General features: G+C 43.7%; 1 protein-coding gene across 5 annotated transcripts in view; it reads right to left on the minus strand.

The window, feature by feature from the left end:
* The window catches only part of LOC137541837 (bactericidal permeability-increasing protein-like), a 177,926-nt gene that overhangs the window by 34,098 nt on the left and 127,103 nt on the right, over positions 1 to 16,725 (minus strand). For all 5 annotated transcript variants that reach the window (XM_068263371.1, XM_068263370.1, XM_068263372.1 and 2 more), the window contains one exon: positions 6,529 to 6,660. In XM_068263371.1, the coding sequence (XP_068119472.1) occupies positions 6,529 to 6,660 (132 nt within the window). The remainder of the gene's footprint in view (positions 1 to 6,528; positions 6,661 to 16,725) is intronic.

Genomic DNA, 16,725 nt, shown 5'->3' on the forward strand with positions numbered 1-16,725 from the left:
TGATAAAAATGTAAGTTAAATATATCATATAGGAGACACACAGTGATATTTGAGAAGTGAAATTAAGTTTATTGGATTTACAGAAAGTGTGTAATAATTGTTTAAACAAAATTAAGCTGGTGCATACATTTGGGCACCACAAAAAAGAAATGAAATCAATATTTAGTAGATCCTCTTTTTGCAGAAATGTCAGCCTCTAAACGCTTCCTGTAGGTTCCAATGAGAGTCTGGATTCTGGTTGAATGTATTTTGGACCATAACTCTTTACAAAACATCTCATTTAGGTTTGATGGCTTCTTAGCATGGACAGCTCTCTTTAACTCACACCACAGATTTTCAATTATATTTAGGTAAGGGGACTCAGATGGCCATTCCAGAACATTGTATTTGTTCCTCTGCATTAATGCCTTAGTGGATTGTGAGCAGTGCTTAGGCTTATTGTTTTGTCAGTGTCTAGAGTAAAAGCTGTCCCAGCGCAGCTTCAGCTTTGTCACTGATTCCTGGACATTGGTCTCCAGAATCTGCTGATACTGAGTGGAATCCATGTGTCTCTCAACTTTGACAAGATTACCAGTCCCTGCACCGGCCACGTAGCCCCACAGCATGATGGAACCACCACCATATTTGACTGTAGGTAGCAGGTGTTTTTCTTGGAATGCTGTGTTGTGTTTCCTCCATGCATAACACCCCGTTATGCCTAAATAACTTAATTTTAGTTTCATCAGTCCACAGCACCTTATTCCAAAATGAAGCTGGTGTGTCCAAATGTGCTTTAGCATACCTCAAGCAGTTCTGTTTGTGCTGTGGGCCGAGAAAAGGCTTCCTCTGCATCACTCTCACATACAGCATCTACTTGTGTAAAGTGCGCCGAATAGTTGAACGTCGATGCAGTGACTCCATCTGCAGTAAGATGATGTTGTAGGTATTTGGTGTTGTTCTGTGGGATGAGTGACTGTTCTCACCATTCATCGCTTGTTTATCTGAGATTTTTCTTGGTCTGCCACTTCGAGCCTTAACTTGAACTGAGCCTCTGGTTTTCCATTTAATCAATATGTTCCTAACTGTGGAAACAGACAGCTGAAATCTCTGAGACAGCTTTCTGTATCCTTCCCCTAAACCATGATGGTGAACAATCTTTGTCTTCAGGTCATTTGAGAGTTGGTTTGAGACCCCCATGTTGCTACTCTTCAGAGAACATTACAAGAGGAGGGTGTTACGGTGGTGTTAGCAAGAGACAGATATCTGATTATTTGGTGATCTGTAGTATCACCAATAATACAGATACTATTCCTGATTATGTGGTGATCTGCAGAGTCACCAATAATGCAAGTATAGCAAACACAGGTGGATAGCTAAATGCACAGGAAGTGTTTGGTGCAACAGTAAGTACTGACAGATTTTGATATACCTCACCAGAGGAGCTGGTGGGCACTATCAGTACGGCGAGCTCCTCACCAGTGACAAGGGCTCACTGGTGAGTTAGAGTGGTCAGACTAGTCTGGTTGGCAACAGGCAGGCTAGTAAGGTACAGAATCAGCAGGCAGAGACGGAAAGGTGAACAGGCAGAGTCGGCAACAAGATCAGATGGGCAAAGGTACAGAATCAATGAGAGAAAGAGTGGTTAGAACGAGCCAGAGTCATACACAGATAAAACAATACAGTCTTTAGTAATTAATATTAAAGCTATCAAGGGTCTGAGCGCTAACACGAAGTATTCACAACAGCAGACAAGTTGCGAGTGAATCCTCCGCGCTTAAGAGGCTGAGGAGTCCCTGAAGCACGCCCCAGACGCCCAGCCAATCAGCAGCAGCGGGCGCGTCCTCTGACGTCAGCCGACCCACTGGTCAGCTGATGCGCCTCTTTCCCACATAAAGGTCGTGACGGTGAGCGCGCGCACGCGCTAATGCGACCTTGTGAACAGCAGAGATGCCCATCCTCGGTGCACGAGATGCCCGAGGAGCGGGAGCGTTGTCAGGCAGGGAAGCGGAGGCAGCTGCGGTGGTAGCCCTGTTCACCGCAGCTGCCGCACCTGATCGTTACAGAGGGAAACTTACAATTGACCCCCTTAAATACTCTTTCTCATAATTGGATTCACCTGTGTATGTAGGTCAGGGGTCAATAAGCTTACCAAGCCAATTTAAGTTCCAATAATTAGTTCTAAAGGTTTTGGAACAATAAAATGTCAGCAGTGCCCACATTTATGCACCTGCATACTTTTACTTAAACAATTATTGCACACTTTTTGTAAATCCAATAAACTTAATTTCACTTCTCAAATATCACTGTGTGTGTCTCCTATAAGATATATTTAACTGACATTTTTTATCGTAACAACCAACAATTTATACAGGAAAATCATGACAATTAACAAGCAGGGGTGCTTATCCGGATTACGGATATCCGTGTAACCCGGATATCCGAACTTTTTTACGCTATCCGATTCGGATTCCGGATTTAAAAAAAAATCCGGCTAGCTATCTGCGGATATTTGGGCGCATATTGCGGATATCTGGATCCGAAATACTGTAACTAAGTCCTGGAGCCAATCAGAGGGCTCACAGCAGAAGCCCTAGCAACCAATCACAGAGGAGAACCCTGGCCAGCCCCACCTGACCTCATTGAGCCAATCAGAGGGCTCCCAGCCTAAACCCTGGCACCCAATCACAGAAAGGAACACTGGCCAGCCCTCCTGTATAATAAGGAGGGCTGCCATGATGAGACATATCGTCTTAGTTGCTGAATGCTCACTGAGAGACATGCTCCAGTGCTGGTGGCCTAGCAAGGGCTGTATACAGTTATAAACCTAAAGCTGTTCAGTGATTAACCCCTTCACTACTATCACTACACTATTGTTAAATCGTTAATTAGCTTGATTGATGTCATTGTATGACAGTCAGGGTGTGTGCTCCAGTGCTGCTGGCCTAGCAGTGATAAACCGGAAGCTGTTCATTGATTAACCCCTTCACTATCACTACACTATTGTTAAATCATTAATTAGTTTGATGTCATTTGTGTGACAGTCAGAGTGTGTGCTGCAGGCAGCTGCTATGTGTCTGTGTGTGTGCTGTGCACAGACCAGGCCAGCTGCTGCCTACTGGCCAGCTATTAGCCTTAGGTGTAGGTTAGGTTAAGGATTAGGGGATATGATTACTGTGTAGTTAGTACTGTGGTACTGCAGTCAGTGCTAGTAGTTGTTAGAGTAGTAGTACTACTGTGTTAGCTTTCTACAGAACTGCTGTGCTGTGAGCAGTGCCAGTGTGACAGTTAGTGTGCACTAGTGTCTTCTCCTCTGCTGTCTGACTGTCACTCGGCACTTGGCACGTGTCACATGTCACGTGGCACTTGGCATGTGTCACTTGCCACGTGTCACGTGGCATTTGGCATGTGTCATGTGGCACTTGCCACATGTCACTTGGCACGTGTCACTTGCCAAGTGTCACGTGGCATTTACCATGTGTCACGTGGCACTTGGCAAGTGCCACATGACACGTGCCAAGTGCCATGTAACACGTGGCAAATGCCACGTGACACTTGCCAATTGCCATGTGCCACGTCCGGCATGCTCCTGGCACACATTACACCTGCTGCTGGTGCATTGCCCTGCTCCTGCTGCCTGTTCAGCTCCCACCGCCAGGCCAGGGTGCCAGAGGCCACTGATACCACCTATATTTAACCCAAAACACAATTGCTGCGTCATTTTTTGGAGGTGTCTTGGCTGAAAACTGTCATGTCCCAGTTGTGCAGTTGGACTCTGGACACAATGTTGGCTTCACGACCGCTGTCTGGAACCTAAGCCTAATGTTAATTGACAGCCTTTTTTAGGGGGGGGGGGTTAAATCTCCACATCATCAATTAGTGTTCCCCTTTACAAAATGATGATGCTACATGCATCATATACCCTAAAAAACTTTTTAAAGCAATTTAAAGGCCACTTCCGTTTTTTCTATCCGGATATCCGAATTTGCCCGGATATCCCGGATACTAGGGTCGGATATCCGATTCGGATTGGAAATTTTTGAAATCGAATATCCGACCCGGATCGGATATTTGGGTATCCGGATCCGGGTCAATCTGGATTTTGAAAAGGGATATCCGAGCACCCCTGTTAACAAGGTTGCCCAAATTTCGAATCCCATTGTAGTTCCATCTGTGTATCTGGCATGCGCTATGATTATTTCTCAGCGACTGAACAATACACAAAGAGAAGCCCGGCAAGAATGAAAATTCTTGTTTCTCTTGTTCTGTAATACGATATTGCCATGCAGCATATCCTGAATGCACCCTAGAGACTCAAATGTTTCACTAGTCCTGTGTAGAAACTTGTTTTTGTCGATTTAGAAACTTAACTTAACGTGCTGATACATCAACCAGATTGAACAAGAGCAGGGCCGTCACTTCCACTGAGGCAAAGGGGGCAATTGGGCCCCAGAGCTTGTAGGGTTCCCCCAAGGTGTGTCCCCTTCCCTCCAGCTATGGTGACCCCATACATGCCTGCAGGGAATGAAGAAGAGAGGCGCGGTGGGGAGAAGTCTGGAGTGTAGAGCATGGTGCTGCCTCCTGTGTCCTGTCTGGATTAAAAAAGGCCCCAGTGTGTGTACACTTTGGATTGGTAAGGGAAAGGAGGAGGGAAATAATAAGGGCCCCAACAATGCTTTTGGGGACTTATGATGGGTGCCTACTGATTTTGTATGGCTGGGAGTGTGGTGGAATGGGTCCTGAGAGACATCTCGGAGGATGCGCGCGGAGGGGGGCATTGCTAGGGGTCCCCTCAAGTTTCTTTTGCCCCAGGGCCCCATTGTAGCTAGAACCGGCCCTGAACAAGAGATAGATTTCTCTGTGAATGTAGAGTGATATTGCATACATGGAGAAAGTGAAAATGGCAGCGCATCTAACCAAGATGCACCTGACATTGCATAGGGCTAACTAGCCTCTTAAAGGCACAACTGTGCTCATAGCAGTAGAACAGGTGCATTAGAAATAATGCATCTCACAATACAATAATGGAAGCAAATCCATGCGTTACACACTATTAACTTATTAGGGGACCTTACCCTTGTCTTATTGAGAGAGACATCAGTTCAGTAGCAGGGACGGCTCGTGCAGCCTTCTCTCGGGGTCCCCGCCCTAACCTACGTTTAAAATCACCCAGCAATATGGGAACATGCTTGCTGGGTGATTTTCCTTTGGGTTGGGGTTGTGGGCGGTGTCCCCAGGCAGTGAGAGAGCCTGGGGCGCTGCCCACGCCACGCCCCTTCCCCTTTATATGGCCGGCTGCTCCCAAGGCAAGGGGACCCCGAGAGAAGGCTGCACGAGCCGTCCCTGCTACTGAACTGATGTCTCTCTCAATAAGACAAGGGTAAGGTCCCCTAATAAGTTGATAATGTGTAACGCATGGATTTGCTTCCATTATTGTATTGTGAGATGCATTAGTTCTAATGCACCTGTTCTACTGCTATGAGCACAGTTGTGCCTTTAAGAGGCTAGTTAGCCCTTTGCAATGTCAGGTGCATCTTGGTTAGATGCGCTGCCATTTTCACTTTTCTCTATGTATGCAAATGTAGAGTGATATGTTGGCTGCCCATACACTGCAGACTGATTCCTGATCAATTTCAGCATGAAATCTCTAGGGAATTGGCCTTGTGACACTGCATCGACCACCTCCACCTCTGCTCCCCTAATGTTTTATGTGCTTCCGGTGCCTGTGCATTCAAATCTCACCTGTTTTAACTGCCACTAGTGTCCAGCTGCTTCTGCCTCCCCATTTGTGTCCTATGTGGCTGCCGCATATAGCATGTGGCGCATGTGTGATGTTGCAAATGCGCCATGTGCTATATGTGGCAACCACGTGGGATGGGGAAGCAGGACCAGCTGGACACCGCGGCAGCTGTAACAGATGAGATTTGAATGCATGGGCTCTGAGCGGACATTATTAATTGGGGAAACAGCGGGGGCAGAGGTTCGGTTGCATTAGTCAGTCATTGCGATTGTCGCACACTGCTACAGCCACCCACACAATCAACCATGTCGGTGTAAATTTCCCAGTATTCTTGATCAATACATTCAGCCGATTTCGGCCCAAATTTGGTCGATCGGGCATGCTTGTTGAGGCACCGATTTTCATCTTATTTGATAAAATGATCAAATCAGATGGTCGATCAGGCTGGAAAATTGATAGATCTATGGCCACTTTTAGATTAGCTGGTGTGAAAAAACACATTGTTAAAGTTCCTAATCTAGATGTCCACTTCCTGGGTCACAGACGTTCATTGGTATAGGCTGCAGTCTACTCAGAGGGTTCTGTCTGCGCCCCACCCCTTACAGTCTGAACAGTGGAATGATGCAATTTTAGCAGCAGCAACCCAACTCATAGTTACTTGCTTTACTTGGCTGCATCTGTTCAAGGTATGTTATTTGACTCCTTTTTTTTTACTAAGTTATTAGACAATATGTATTAATGTCTGGTGATGATGATCTGGAAATAAAACAAAACAGCTCCTTATAGTGTGAAATGTTTCTAAAATGACTTACATATGTAACTTGGTTTTGAATCTCCAGCTTCCACTTATCTCGATGAAGGCACCAGAGATGGACAGCTTGAGACCAACGTTGGGCACAGGGCTGATCTGTGAGCTGGGTAACTGGAAGTTGCGGATAGACATGCTGCAACAGAAGAAGACAACATGTTAACAATAAAGCCCACTCATCCATTGTCATAGATTGTACTCATTACTCATGAGATTGAAAAATGTATCCCCTGTTTTCCATTGTACAGCGCTCCACTATACAGTGGGATGCGAAAGTTTGTGCAACCTAGTTAATCGTCATGATTTTCCTGTAAAAATCATTGGATGTTACAATAAAAAATGTCAGTTAAACATATCATATAGGAGACACACACAGTGATATTTGAGAAGTGAAATGAAGTTTATTGGATTTACAGACAGTGCGCAATGTTTAAATAAAATTAGGCAGGTGCATAAATTTGGCTACTGTTGTCATTTTATTGATTCCAAAACCTTTAGAACTAATTATTGGAACTCAAATTGGCTTGGTAAGCTCATTGACCCCTGACCTACATACACAGGTGAATCCAATTATGAGAAAGAGTATTTAAGGGGGTCAATTGTAAGTTTCCTTCCTCTTGTAATGTTCTCTGAAGAGTAGCAACATGGGGGTCTCAAAACAACTCTCAAATGACCTGAAGGCAAAGATTGTCCACCATCATGGTTTAGGGGACTGGGAATCTTGTCAAAATTGAGGGATGCATGGATTTCACTCAGTATCAGCAGATTCTGGAGACCAATGTCCAGGAATCAGTGACAAAGCTGAAGCTGCACCAGGGCTGGATCTTTCTTTTTTTTAACATAATTTTTATTTTCGTTTTTTAGATGCTTTACAACAGTTTATCCATACAATTATTATTAACTTTCCTTATACACGTTCACTTGACTGTCTATGTGCTCATATATCCAGAAATTAGGTTTCAACAGTAACATGGACAAAACTCTTCTCAATATTAAAACCTCTTTTTTCCCCCTTTGAGAGTGTGGGCTTGCTTCTTCCAATATGTGTTATCTAATTTTGCGTAGAATCCCATTAACTTATGATAAACATTGCTCTTCTACCCTCCCCCATCCCATCCCCTCCCCCCTCCCTTCCCCCCTACCCCCGGATCACGGGCTGTTGGACTGTGTTCATTATTACCTGAGATTAGCATTTGTATCGAAGGTCCCTACCGTGCTTATAAATCAAACTCATGTAGGATTCATCCCATATAATTTCTGTATTCTACTGAATCTTTATAGTCGATCCATAAGGCCCAGGTTTGGTAGTATTTTTTGTATTTATTTTTGCTGGTTAGCACTGTCTCCTCAGTCATCTGTATCTGGTTAAGTCTCCGGAAGCAGTCTTTTACAGTGGGGATGTATCAGGATTTCCAATGTAAGGGGATTAGACCTTTGGCTGCGTCTAGCATATGAGGGACCACTGTTTTCCTATATGATTTGCTTTTAGATAGGTGTAGGAGGACTACCCACGGATTATCCTCAATCTTACGACATGTTATTTTTTCAATTACCTGAAGCACCTCGTCCCAGTAATTTACTAATTTGGGGCAATTCCAATGTAAATGCAACAGAGTACCCCTGTTGCCACATTCTCTCCAGCATTCATCACTCTTTGTACTATCTATTGTTGCCAGCCTTGTTGGTGTCATATACCACCTGGTCAACATTTTATAATTGCTTTCTTGTGTTTGCGTGCTTATTGAGGACGAATGAATGTTGTCTAGGAGGAAAGGCACCTGTATGGGTTCTAGGGGGATACCTATTTCTCTTCCCCATGCTCTCAAGAATGTTAGCGGAGAGCTACTGATCTGCTCTAAGAGTATCTGATACAGTTTTGAAATTGAGTGGTCTATTTTATCTTGCTTGATATATAGCCCTACCCATTCAGAAATCCTTTCTTCATCATTGAAATGCAATGAGTGGTCCGCACACCACGCTCCCACTTGTCTAAGTCTCCAAAAGTCAAAGGGGAATTGCCCATAGTCCTCCCGTAATTCTGACAGTGTCTTTAATCGGTGTTCATGCCATAGGTGCCCTAAACATAGTTTATCTCCTCCTCCCCAGGATCCAAAAAATCCCTTCTCCAGTCCTGGTGTGAATAACGGGTATCCTGTCATTGGGGACATTAATGAGATTCCTGGGAACCATTTGTGCTTTTGGTTTATGTTGTCTATGATTTTAAGGGTATTGTGTGTCCAATCTGGGCACATGTCTGATAAACCTCTGTTTGCTTTCGGAACCCATTGGGCTGTCGCCAAATCTCTACCCCCTAAAGTTTTCTCTAATCTAACCCAGCTTTTCGTCTCGTCCCCAAATTTCCAGTCTAGGGCTCTATTTAATGCTACTGCCTGATAGTATGTTTTAATATCGGGGAGGCCCAGGCCTCCTTTCTCTTTTCTTCTGATGAGGATGTTGTAAGCTAATCTGGGGTATTTACCTTTCCATATGAATTTAATAAATTGCGTCCTGATTTTAGAGAAAAATTCTTTGGGGAGGGGTATGGGTATCATTGACATGAAGAAAAGAACTCTTGGCAACACATTCATCTTCAGAATGTTCTTTCGCCCGAACCAGGTGAAGCTATCCCTATCCCATTTCCCCAAGTCTTTCTTCAGAGCCTCCAGTAGAGGTAAGAAGTTTAGCTTATACAGTGTCTTAAGATCCGAAGGCAATTTAATCCCTAAATAACGTATTGCTTCCTGTTTATACGGAAAAGGATAGTTCTCAGAGATTAGTTTGATTTCCCTTGGATCTATGTTAATTGCTATAAACTCTGATTTGGACATGTTTATTTTAAAATTAGAAATTAGGCTGTACTCTTTCAAGATTTTAAGGAGGTTTGGGAGCGTGGTGTGCGGGTCTCTTACATAGAAAAGAATGTCATCTGCGAATGCTGACAGTTTGTATTGTTGAGAGCCTATCTCTACCCCTTTGACCTCCCGGCTCTCCCTGATTTCTCTTAGTACTGGTTCCAGAGATAGCACAAACAGCAGAGGAGACAGTGGGCAACCCTGCCTGGTGCCATTGCTTATTGTGCACCTTTCTGACAATATTCCATTCACACGGACCCTCGCATTAGGCTTTGAATATAATGTCATTATCCAATTTTGCATTCTTGGCTTCAAACCAATGTGTTGTAGAATTACTCTTAGCAAGGTCCAGCTCACCCTATCAAACGCTTTTTCCGCATCAGTGGATAATATCATCAAGGGCGAGCTGGACCTCTGTGCCCAGTGGATTACATTTAATGCCTTACTTGCATTATCCCTGGCCTCTCTTCCTTGTATAAAGCCTGTTTGATCAAAGTCTACTAATTTGGGGAGTACTTCTTTTAGCCTATTTGCAAGTATCTTTGAAAAGATTTTTACATCTAAATTGATGAGCGAAATCGGTCTGTAGCTTTGGCACCAGGCAGGGTCTTTCCCCTCCTTAGGAAGTACTACAATATGTGCCTCGGCTGGATCTTTCATGAAGACAACAACCCAAAACACTGCTCAAAATCTACTAAGGCATTCATGCAATGGAACAAGTACAACGTTCTGGAATCTCAGTCCCCAGACCTGAATATAATTGAAAATCTGTGGTGTGAGTTTAAGAGAGCCGTCCATGCTCAGAAGCCATCAAACCTGAATGAACTAGAGATGTTTTGAAAAGAGGAATGGTCCAAAATACCTTCAGCCAGAATCCAGACTCTCATTGGAACCTACAGGAAGCGTTTAGGCAGGGGCTGTAATTTCTGCAAAAAGAGGATCTACTAAATACTGATTTAAAGAGAATCTGTATTGTTAAAATCGCTCAAAAGTAAACATACCAGTGCGTTAGGGGACATCTCCTATTACCCTCTGTCGCAATTTCGCGGCTCCTCGCCGCATTAAAAGTGGTTAAAAACAGTTTTAAAAAGTTTGTTTGTAAACAAACAAAATGGCCACCAAAACAGGAAGTAGGTTGATGTACAGTATGTCCACACATAGAAAATACATCCATACATAAGCAGGCTGTATACAGCATTCCTTTTGAATCTCAAGAGATCATTTGTGTGTTTCTTTCCCCCATGCGCTGAAGTTTCAGGCTGCTCTTTTCCTCTTGCAAACAGCTTTGCCCTTGTTTGTAATTCCTCAGTATGTGAAAGCCCAGCCAGCTCAGAGGACGATTTATCCAGCTGATTAGAGCAGCTTCTCTCTTCTCTCTTATCTAAATAACACACAGGCAGTGTGCATAGAGGGGCCAGAAAGGGTGAGTTCATAGCAGAACCACAACACTGAAGAACTTGGCAGCCTTCCAGACACAGGCCGACAAGTCTGACAGGGGAAAGATACATTGATTTATTACAGAGACTGTCATAGTAGAAAGTGCTGCAGTTAGCCAGAACACATTAGAATAGCTTTTGGAACATGTAGGATGATAAAAAACAGGATGCAATTTTTGTTACGGAGTCTCTTTAATATCATTTTTTGTAGTGCCCAAATTTATGCACCTGCCTAATTTTGTTGAAACAATTATTGCACACTTTCTGTAAATCCCAAAAACTTCATTTCACTTCTCAAATATCAATGTGTGTGTCTCCTATATGATATATTTAACTTACATTTTTTATCGTAACAACCAACGATTTATACAGGAAAATCATGGCGATTAACAAGATTGCCCAAACTTTTGCATCCCACTGTAAGAAAAAGGATTAGAAACACTAGTTGAGTACTGTTTGTGTGCTCACTGGAGAGATTGCCTTTCACTTCCTCTTTTGGGACCGCCATGGTGCTTTAGGGTTTAATATAAAAACTAGCAGTCTCGAGGAGAAGGAATAAGAGAAAGCAATAAGGCAGGTTTCATTCTTTTTTTTTATACTCTTTATTTGTGAAAAATGCAAATGCAAATGGGAATAACATGTCGAAAAGTTACAAACATTGTACAACAAAGCCGTCAAGTGAGGAATATAAACAGATATCTATATCAATTACAGTTAGGTTTACTTTGAGAGCACAATGAGCGTAAATTCATAGCATCCCCCACCCGCCCAAAATGCGGATGATTCTCTCTTACGTAAGTACCTAGCTAATCATCAGCCAATATCTATTGCTAACTACTGTACCAGTCATTTTTCACAAGGTTTTTTTTTTTTTTTTTTTTTTTTTCCCTTCTCAACCCCCTCTCTCCCGCCCCCCCCTCCCCCCCTCCTCTGGATGTGCCCCCTGGGGACCACTCAAACCTTTGTATTGTGTGCCCATAGAAACAGATATGATCAAGAGTCGGGTATCCATTTCCACCTCTGGGCCTCCTTCCGACCAGAGCATGCCTCTGACTTTTCAGCCATGCAGGGTCTTACTAAAGTCATCTGAGTGTCTAAAATATGTCCAGAACGACCAGGTTTTTTTGTAAACTTCATTTCTGTTCAGTGCTGCATGTGAAAGATCCTCCATAAATTGAGTCTCGTCCATTTCCTGTACCAGTTCCTTCACTCCTGGGACTGCCGTCTGCTTCCAGTGTCTAACAATTAGTCGTTTTGCAGCATTTAAAATGTGACGCACTACTGACCTCTTATATTGCTTCATTGTCCAGTCATTGAGATGCAGGAGGTAAAATTCAGGAGTAAATGGGGTGTTCCTATCTGTCACCGCTTTTATTAATCTTTCAATTCTCTGCCAGAATTCTATAAGTTTGGAACACGTCCAAAGGATATGTATCAGAGAGCCGACTTCCGTCCCACATCTCCAGCATTTATCGTCTGTGTTTGGGTAGATTTTATTCAATATAAGTGGGGTGAGGTACCAGTAGGAGAGTATCTTGTAATTCACCTCCTGCATTCCGACCGTACGCGAGGTCTTATGGACAAAAGTACATATCTTAGCTCTTTGACTTCGGGAAAACTTTGTCCCGGTGTCTGCTTCCCAGGAGTGAAAGAACGGCAAATCTGGTATTGCTAACATTGCTATTAACCCGTAGATTTTTGAGAGTGTTTTCTTATTTGGACCAGTTAGCGAGCATAGTTCCTCAAACTCAGTATATGGGCGCACTTGTGCCGGGGTTATATTTTGTGACATCAGGTAGTGTCTGTATTGCAGGTATTCCCACCAACTAAGAGTTGCACAATTTGGTTTCTTTCTGGCCTCTACTAACGTTATCCAGTGCCCACCTGAGCACATGTCCAAGAATTTTAATTTCCCAACCCGCATCCGTCTGGACCTATGGTGTTCTAAACCATCTTGGCCAATGTCAGGATTGTCTGAAAGCGGTAGTAAGGGGGATGGGCTAGGCGCTAAGTGAAGAGAGGTGTTGGCCTTATGAAAGGTGCTCAGGGTGATCCGGGCCAGGGGAGGCAGCTGCCAGTCAGAGCGTGGAGTCTGAGGGATCCAAGTGGAGTCTATTAGTGAGCAAACTGATAGGTCTTTTTCCAATTCCACCCACTGCTTATCCTGTCCGTGTCTGTTCCAGTCGACTATTCTAGTCAGGATTGAGGCATAATAATATCTTTGTATATTAGGTACGGCTAGTCCACCCTCCTGCTTGGGGCAATATAAAATTTCCCTTTTAATGCGGGGAGGTTTGCCCTTCCAAACGTATCTGTTAAAGATCTGTTGAGCTTTTCGCAGGAAGGAGAGGGGGATCCCGATAGGCAGAGTCTGAAATAGATACAGCAACCTTGGCATAATGTTCATTTTTAGAACTGCTATCCTGCCCAGCCACGATATTTGTGGTAGTTCCCATCGATGTAGATTGGCCGTCAGTGTCGCTAAAATTGGGGGAAAGTTTAATTGATATACCTCCTCTAAGGAGCTTGTGATGTTAGTTCCCAAATAGCGAAGAGAAGTAGGGTTCCACTTAAAGGGGAAATTTTGTTTTATGAGTATAACTTGATCTTCTGTCAGACCTACATTCATAGCCTCTGACTTGTTAAAATTAATCTTGAAGAAAGATAGCCTACCAAAATGTTCAAATTCCCCCATCAAGTTGGGCAGAGAGGTGATGGGTTGGGTTAAGAAAAATAGCAGATCATCTGCGTAAGCTGCGGTTTTATGTTCAGTGGGTCCTATTTTTAGCCTGGAGATTGAGGGATTTTTCCTAACGTGGCACAGGAAAGGCTCCAGGGCCAGCGCAAAGATTAGTGGAGATAGGGGACAACCCTGCCGAGTACCATTTTTAATTTGGAGGGGCTTGGAGAGAGTGCCATTGACTTTAACCTTTGCTGTGGGTATGGAGTATAAGGCGTCAATGCAGCGTAACATCCTATCTCCCAGATTTATGTTTTTAAGGACAGCCCTCAACCAGCCCCAGCCCACGCGGTCGAAGGCCTTTTCGGCATCCGTAGATAGAAGCATACAAGGTCTCTTCCCCGACCGCGAGAACTGGAGCAGATCCAGAGCTCTAATAGTGTTGTCCCTGGCCTCCCTGTTGGGGACAAACCCCACTTGGTCCCAGTGCACCAGGTGGCCCATGTGCTCAGCCAATCTATTTGCTAGCATTTTAGCAAAGATTTTCAGGTCTGAGTTTAATAGCGAGATTGGCCTGTAGCTGCCGCACGTTGCTGGATCCTTATTGGGCTTGGCTATAACGGTTATATGGGATTCTAGCGTTTGTTGTGGGAGTGTGATGAGCTCCTCTTTCGCAGCCAGTGCATTGAAGGTTTTGCACAACTGTGGTATTAGTATTCCTTTGAACTTTTTATAATACTCGGCAGGGAAGCCGTCTGGCCCCGGAGCCTTCCCCGGTTTCAGATTTTTCACCACTTGCAGAATCTCTAGTTCTGTGAAAGGTTCCTCTAGCATTTGTTTTATATCAGGGGTTAGTTGTGCCATGCCGGCCTGGTCCAAATACCTAGAAATTTCATCCGGAGGGGGTATCTTGAGATTTTCACTAGAGGGCTCTGTTAGATTGTACAGGTTGTGGTAGTAATCTCTAAACGTATTTGCAATGGCTTCACTTTTATGGTGTTTAGTACCATTTTTATCTACTATTTGGGCAATGTATGTGCGTTGTTGTTGTTGTCTGAGCGCCCTAGCTAAAAGCTTACCTGATTTATTTCCATGCATATAAAATGCATGTTGGCATCTCCTGGCTGCCTGTTTTGCATTATCTTTTAGGATAGCATTGAGTTTGTTTCTCACTGTCTGCAGCTGTATTAGTAACTCCCCCGTGGGACAGTTTTTATGTTTACTTTCAAGGTTGCGTATCTCCCCAAGCAGCTGTATAATCAGTTCTCCCCTCTCCCTCTTGCGTCGGGCACCGACCCCAATCAAGAAGCCTCTTAACACACATTTATGGGCCTCCCACACAATGGAGGGGGACACACCCTGTTTGTCGTTGTGCACAAAGTAGTCGTTTAGTTGTTTCTCAATCGACTCTTTCACAGATACATCTTGTATCATAGAGATATTTAGCCTCCATGTAAAAGGTTTCTCTCTTTTAGATTTGCAGTTTAGAGTTACATTTACTGGTGCGTGATCTGAATATGTGATAACACCTATTTCAGCATCTACCTGTTCCGACAGGAGGTTGTGCGAGACTAGGATATAGTCCAGTCTCGTGTAAACGTTGTGCACTGAGGAATAGTAAGTATAGTATTTTGTGCTTGGGTGTGTCACCCTCCAAACATCTACCAGCTGTCTTTCATGTAGAGCTCTTTTTATTCTGTTCAGCTTCGCGTAGGCCAGGGAGGATCTGCCGTGTGAAGTATCAACTTGTGGGTTGAGTGCCACATTCAGATCCCCTCCAATAATGACACTTCCCTCCATGAAAGCCTCCAACTCTGATAGGAATTTAAGGATAAACTTGTCTTGATCCACATTGGGGGCGTAAATTGAACCCAGAGTGTATTTCTGATCCTTAATCAGGCATTTTATCAAGACAAATCTGCCCTGTTCATCAGACCTAGTGGCTATTTCAGTGAAAGGAAGCGTACCAGCTATGAGAATTGCCGTGCCTTTCGTTTTTGACATGGGTGATGAGCTAAGGTAGGAAATAGGGTAGTGTTTATCGCTCAGCTTAGGGTGATTGCCCTCTTTGAAGTGTGTTTCCTGCACCATGACAATATGTGCTCTTTGTTTCTGCATATCTGTTAGAAGCATTCTCCTTTTTTCGGGTATATTAAGGCCCTTGGCGTTAATGGATACTACTTTCATATGGGCCATTCTAACATGCTTTGTTTACCCTCGTGGTCCAGGAGCACATCCAGAAAAATTCCCCAAAACCTTTTCTCATGCAACAGTGCATACAGGCATATGACATTTTGAAAACATAACATTATCTTCAACATGAAGAGTACTATTACATAAGCTGTCATTAGACACCTAACCCTGGGAATCAGGGTGTACCTACGTGGGAAGAAAGAAGCCACGCCTCAAACGTGAGACTGAGGTCTCCCCTCCCGCCTGCCCTAATGATATCTCTATATAGCAAAATATCTAACAGTAAGCAATATGAAATATAAAAAGTAGCGTAAAGCCTAACAAAGTGATATTATAATATCATGTTATAACGGACCTAGTAATTACCTAATGTTGGAAACCCAAACCAAAGCGGCAATTTAGATCAAACTAATTTGTGATAATCAATTCCTATTCTTTCCCATCTGCGACCCATCAAAGTCTCCCAAGAGGAATGAGTAGTGGAGGGGGTCTACGTGGGGTCAGGTGGGGGATCTGATGTTCCCTAGCTCACTAATAAGCTTTCCAACCAAGCGGGAATTCTCTCGATACAAGCTCGGCACAAAGGGTCTGCAAGGTGAGGGTGGTAACCATGTTTAAGGTTGAGGGTCCCTATGGACAAGCTGATTGGCATAGAGCTCGGTCTACTAGATTGCGGTATAATGATGACCTATTACTAGACCACCCTCAACTCGGGGCATTAGGCTTACCTCCATTCTCCATCTCTCTCTGGCAGTACTTTCTTATTATAGTATGCTACTGTAAACACTAAGAATGCCGTATCTCTGAGTTACCCACGGAACCTCTCTTAATATGAGGAATCGCTCGCTATGTGTAGGAAAAGATCCCGCTCTGTTATTATTCAATTGGAGAGCTGTGGAGAAAACAACAATGTTCATTGATCGAGTGAACAAGTCTACACAGGTACCTTATTATCTTCATACAGAAATATCACCCTTATCAAGTTGTGAGCTAAGGAGTCAGTTATAGGTGGGTGATATAGAATTAAAACATCATACAGT

The sequence above is a fragment of the Hyperolius riggenbachi genome, chromosome 12, assembly GCF_040937935.1.
Source record: "Hyperolius riggenbachi isolate aHypRig1 chromosome 12, aHypRig1.pri, whole genome shotgun sequence".
In the NCBI taxonomy this organism is placed as follows: Eukaryota; Metazoa; Chordata; class Amphibia; order Anura; family Hyperoliidae; genus Hyperolius; species Hyperolius riggenbachi.